This window comes from Microtus ochrogaster, chromosome 5 (assembly GCF_000317375.1).
Source record: "Microtus ochrogaster isolate Prairie Vole_2 chromosome 5, MicOch1.0, whole genome shotgun sequence".
NCBI lineage: Eukaryota > Metazoa > Chordata > Mammalia > Rodentia > Cricetidae > Microtus > Microtus ochrogaster.
The window spans coordinates 15,377,926-15,383,560 of NC_022012.1; the positions used below are offsets into that span (position 1 = coordinate 15,377,926).

Genomic DNA, 5,635 nt, shown 5'->3' on the forward strand with positions numbered 1-5,635 from the left:
GAGACCAGCCTGGTCTACAAGAGCTAGTTCCAGGACAGGCTCCAAAACCACAGAGAAACGCTGTCTCGAAAAACAAAAACAAAAACAAAAAAAATGAGTTTTGTGTGTGTTTGAAAATGGTAGGTCAGTTTGGAACTTATCTAAGTGCTAGGATTACATGTCAAATATGAGGGAATAGGAAGGTTGTCCCCACACACTACATGTTTTAACTACAAACTTCATCTCTTCTGCAGACTGGAGGTGGGTGGAGGGCACAGAAGTAGCTTCTTCTGAGATGCCAGGACGTGCCTCTCCCAGCCGCTACCAAGGGCCTGGTCGTCGTGTGCCCCCACGGTGGACCCAGGGTACACTGGAGATGGAGCAGGATCGTTGGCACCGGCGGATTGTGTCCTGGTTTGCTGACCATCCCCAGGCCCCCTTTGGGCTACATCGGCTAGTGGAACATGGGCAGAGCTCTGGCAAGAAGGCAGGAGACTGGTACGGGCCCTCTGTGGTGGCACACATCCTCAGGTAAGATCCTTTGCAGGGCAGATGGGGCTGCTGGTTACCCCAGGGACTCAAGCCTGTCTGCTTTCCTGCCCTCAGGAAAGCTGTGGAGAGTTGCTCGGAGGTCACCCACCTGGCGGTGTACGTCTCTCAGGACTGCACAGGTGAGGCTGGGAGCAAGCTTCTAACTGGAGCCAGTGCTACCCCAGGCCCTCATTCCTCAGGGGCTAATGTAAGTTCTGGAGTGAAGGCATTTGGATATAGATTCTAGGTACAATCCGTGGAGGTGTAGTCAGGGTTCCCTCTCCTGCAGAACTAGAAAGTCAGATGAGGGCTTCAGGATGAGAAATTCTCTTCACCCTTCTACATGCCAGCCTCACTTTAAAAAAAACAAAAAACTATGTTTATTTATTTGTGTGTTTGGGGTGGGCCTGTGTCATGGTGCATATAACATGATAGGGGGAGTGGGTATTCTCCTGTGTCTTCTAGAGATCAAACCTGGGGCATTATGCTTGGCATCAGGGCCTTTACCTGCTGGACCAACCCATGAGCCTGGTTCACTCTTAACTAAAAACTATTCTGATGTGTCTGAAGTCTGGGCTCCTTGGGCTCATCAGGTGTCAGGGTTTAGTGACTCAGTGATCCAAAAAACTACTGGGTTGGCAAGATGACTAAGTGCGTGAAGGCGTGGCAAAGCCTGGCAGCTAGAGTCTGACCCTGCAGCTGAGTTCTCTAACGTCCAGTTGTGTGCTGTGTAATGTACATCCCTTCATGGTCACATACAGACACACAATAATGCATTTTTTTTTTTTTTTTACAAAAGGCCCAGATTGGTAAAGGCTCATTTGGCAAAGGTTTTTGCTGCTGAGCCTGAGGAAGTGGCTTGGATTCCTGAACCCCCATGGTTGAAGGAAGAGAATTGACACATACAAATGAATTAATAAAAAAGTGCTCACAGCAGATTGACCGGATGTTAGCTGTTGTTTTCTTCCAGGTCAGCTGACTATATATAGCTTTGCATGTGTTTAGCTAGGGTCTCATAGCCCAACCTAGCCTCAAAGTCATATGTAAGAATTAAGAGAATAGCCTTGACTTCCAGATCTTCTGCCTGTAGAAGATTGCAGTTTAAAAGGAGCCTTTTGGGCCAGGAGTGGTGGCACACACCTTTAATCCTAATATTTGAGGCAGAGGCAGGCAGATCTTTGTGAGTTCTGGGCCAGCCTGGTCTCCATAATGAGTTCCAGGATAGCCAGAGCTACATAGTAAGACCCTGTCTTAAAAAACAAAATGGTCCAAAAACCGTTGCACTCCTTTAGAGGCCAGCCTGGTCTACAGAGCGAGTTCCAGAACAGCCAGAGCTGTTACACAGAGAAACCCTGTCTCAAAACAGAACCAAGACGTGTGCACATGCACTTTTGTGTGGAGTAAGGAAACAGCTCAGTTGCAAAGAACTGAAGAACTGAGTTCCATCACCAGAGTCCAGGCATTGTAGGAGGTGCAGACGGGGTGATCCCTGAGGCTCTTGGCAGCCAGCCTCAGGCCAGTCAGAGACCTTGTCTCAAAAACCAAGGTGGGGTGGTCCTGAGGAACAAGACTGAAGGTTGCCCTCTGACCTCAAGAGTCCACACATAGGCATAGACATCCATACACACATGAATATCCAGCCACACATGAGGGGCTGGGTGGGGCTGGGGATGTGATTTAATGGTAAAGGGTTTATGTACACTGACATACAAAGCTCTGAAATTGATCCCCAGCACCCCAAGTTTAAAGTGAGGCATGCTGGTACGTCTCAGAATCCCTACATTACTAGGATTATGGCTCAGCTGGTAGAGCAATACCCTGGCATGCATAAAGCCTTGAGTTCCATATTGAACACTGTATAAGCCCAGTTTGGTGGCACACACCTATAATCTCAGCACTTGAGGCAGGATGGTCAGGCCTCAGTCATTCTGGCTACCTAGAGTTCTAGGCCCGTCTGGGACACATGAACTCCTCAGGTCCTCACTCTTTTTCTTAATGCCTGGAGGCTCCAGGATTATCTGGAACTTGGTGCACTAGGAATACGTTCTTTTCTGATGAGCAGTCTTTGCTCACCTAGGGTTGCAACTCTGGTATGCTCCTGGGGCTTGAAGGCTGGGTAGAAAAGTGATCTGCTGACCTGTCCTGTCCCCACAGTGTACAAGGCAGATGTGGCACGCCTGGTGTCGTGGCCAGACCCCACAGCCGAGTGGAAGTCTGTGGTTATCCTGGTGCCTGTACGACTGGGTGGTGAGACCCTTAACCCCGTGTATGTGCCCTGTGTGAAGGTAAGTGTCTCCTGGTGTGCACCTCTGCCTGGGGGCTCCACACTTAACAGTCGGGGTCAACCATGGGTGTCATTCTTTGGACCTGTCTGTTGTGTGTGTCTATGTAAATGTATGTGGTGTGTATATGCAGAAGTGAGAGAAGACACAGGGTTTCTACTCTGTCACTCTGCTTTTTTTTTTTTTTTTTTTTTTTTTTTTTTTTTTGTGACAGGGTCTCTCTCTAGCCTTGGAGCTGGGGTAGCAACCAGCAGTCCCCATTTCTGCCCCGACAGTACCAGGTTACAGGCATGTGTGGGTGTACCTTGGTTTTTACGTAGGAACTGATGTTTTGAACTCATGCCCTTGTGTTTGTCACAAGTGCTTTATCCTTTAAGCCGTCCCCCCACCCCACCTTGTTTTATGAGACAATTACATGCACATTCTACCATACTTTTTGATAGTGGTTCTGGGGACCAAATGCAGGTCATGAAACAGCTGCAGCTGATCTATTTACTATCCTGGGGGCTGGGATTCAAACCCAGTGAAATGAGCCAAATTCTGAGTGTGTTGTGTAGAGTGAACATTCTGTTTGAGAACAAGCTGGAATGTTCTGGAAGATTGGGGAAGGAGCTCAAGGTGGAGCTCTGTGCCAGGTTGCACACTCACACTTGAGTTTAATCCCCAGCAAGTAAATATATTTTCTTATTAAAAACAGACCTGTCTTCCCGAATCCAAGCACTTGAGAGGCTGAGGCAGGAGGAACTAGACTCAAAGGCCAAACTCAGTTACTTAGCAAGTTCAAGGGCAGCCTAAGCTATGAGGGAGGCCCCATCAACAAAAGTTTGGCACTTGAGCCAGGTAGTTGTGGTACACACTTTTAATTCCAGCTTTCGGGAGACATAGGCAGGAGGATCTCTCTAAGTTCAGGACAGCCAGGGCTACAGAGAGACCCTGTCTTGAAAAACAAAACAAACAAAAAGGTTGGCATTTCAATGTGGACTTTAAAGGGCCGGGGGTGGTTCCAGTGGAGCCAGAGGAAAGCCCCTCCTTGGCCTTCTAGAAATTAGCTGAGGAGCTGGAGAAGTCTCTCAGGGAAAGGGGACAGCATGACAGGCTCAACCAGAAAGCCCCTGGCATGTTTGCGCTCAGGACAACCAAGTTCCTTCTGTAAGATGAAGGCACCATTTCATCTGTCACCTTCAACCCTCTGCACTGTTCATTCCCAGCTACACTGACCAGTGTGGTGTTTGCACATTCTTTTGTTTTGTTTTTTTTCAAGACAGGATTTCTCTGTAGCTTTGGAGCTTGTCCTGGAGCTAGCTCTTGTATTGTAGTCCAGGCTGGCCTCAAACTCAGAGATCCACCTGCCTCTGCCTCCTGAGTGCTGTGATTAAAGGTGTGTACCATCATTGCCCAGCTTGCACAACATTCTTTCTCAAAGGCCTTCACTCTTCTGCCTTCACGGGAGACTCCCCACACACAAACCCAGCCCTGCTAGCTCTTTGCTGACAAGTCTCTCCATGAAAAGTGCTGGCTGTGTAGTGGGTCTGGAGAGCTGTATCAGAGCACTTTTTTAGCATTTGCAAGGCCAGGCTTTCCTCCCAGCACCAAAGTAATTCAATAAAACTTGGTGTGGTGTCCTGTCATACTCCTGTAGTCCTGGAGGCTGAGACAAGAAAATCTAGTGCTGAAGGCCAGTCTGGGCTCCATAGGGAGACCGACTCAAAATCTGTCCTCTTGCTACACTCCTGGTACTATAGTTAGTATTAGGGAGGTAGTGGATGCAAGGAAGATCAGAAGTTTAAGGCAAGCCTTAGCTATAACGAGTCTATCAAAAAAAAAAAGTGCTGGGCAGTGGTGGTGCACACTTTTAATCGCAGCACTTGGAAGGTAGAGGCGGGTGGATCTCTGTTCAAGGCCAGCCTGGCCTACAGAGTGAGGTCCTATTTTAGAAAAAAACAAAACAAAAACAAGGTAAAAAGTGGTTAGAGGGCTGGAGAGATGGCTCAGTGGTTAAGAGCACTTGCTGCTCTTCCAGAGGTCCTGAGTTCAATTCCCAGCAACCACATGGTGGCTCACAACCATCCGTAATGAGATCTGGTGCCCTCTTCTGGCGTGTGGGCATACATGGAGACAGAATGTTGTATACATAATAAATAAATCTTTAAAAAAAAAGTGGTTATAGTAGTAGTTCTCATTCCCTTTGGGTGGGGGTTGTCACTGGGTCACCTAAGACCATCAGAAAATGCAGATATTTACATCATAATAATAATAATTATTATTCATGCCAGGCAGTGGTGGCGCACGCCTTTAATCCCAGCACTCGGGAGGCAAAGGCAGGCAGATCTCTCTGAATTTGAGGCCAGCCTGGTCTACAAGAGCTAGTTCCAGGACAGGCTCCAAAGCTATAGAGAAACCCTGTCTCGAAAAACCAATAATAATAATAATAATTCATAAGAATAGCAAACTTACAGTTATGAAGTAGCAATGAAAATAATTCTATGGCTGGGGAGCATGAGGGATTGTATTAAAGGGTCACAGCATTAGGAGGGTTGCGAACCACTGGGTTAAAGATGGCTCACTGGTGAGGAGGGAACATTGCTCGTGGAAAGGACCAGGTTTGATTCACAGCACACGTAATCTAACACCCTCTTTTCACACACTGCACTAAGGTGCATAACCAACGCACAGATAAGACACATATACAGAAGCCGGGCGGTGGTGGCGCACGCCTTTAATCCCAGCACTCAAGAGGCAGAGGCGGGTGGATCTCTGTGAGTTCGAGACCAGCCTGGTCTACAGAGCTAGTTCCAGGACAGGCTCCAAAGCCACAGAGAAACCCTGTCCCGAAAAAACCAAAA

General features: G+C 48.0%; 1 protein-coding gene across 2 annotated transcripts in view; it reads left to right on the forward strand.

The window, feature by feature from the left end:
- Positions 1-5,635, forward strand: part of Atg4d (autophagy related 4D cysteine peptidase) — a 10,580-nt gene that overhangs the window by 2,955 nt on the left and 1,990 nt on the right. For both annotated transcript variants that reach the window (XM_026779210.1, XM_026779209.1), the window contains exons 2-4: positions 234-510; positions 586-650; positions 2,665-2,795. In XM_026779210.1, the coding sequence (XP_026635011.1) occupies positions 234-510; positions 586-650; positions 2,665-2,795 (473 nt within the window). The remainder of the gene's footprint in view (positions 1-233; positions 511-585; positions 651-2,664; positions 2,796-5,635) is intronic.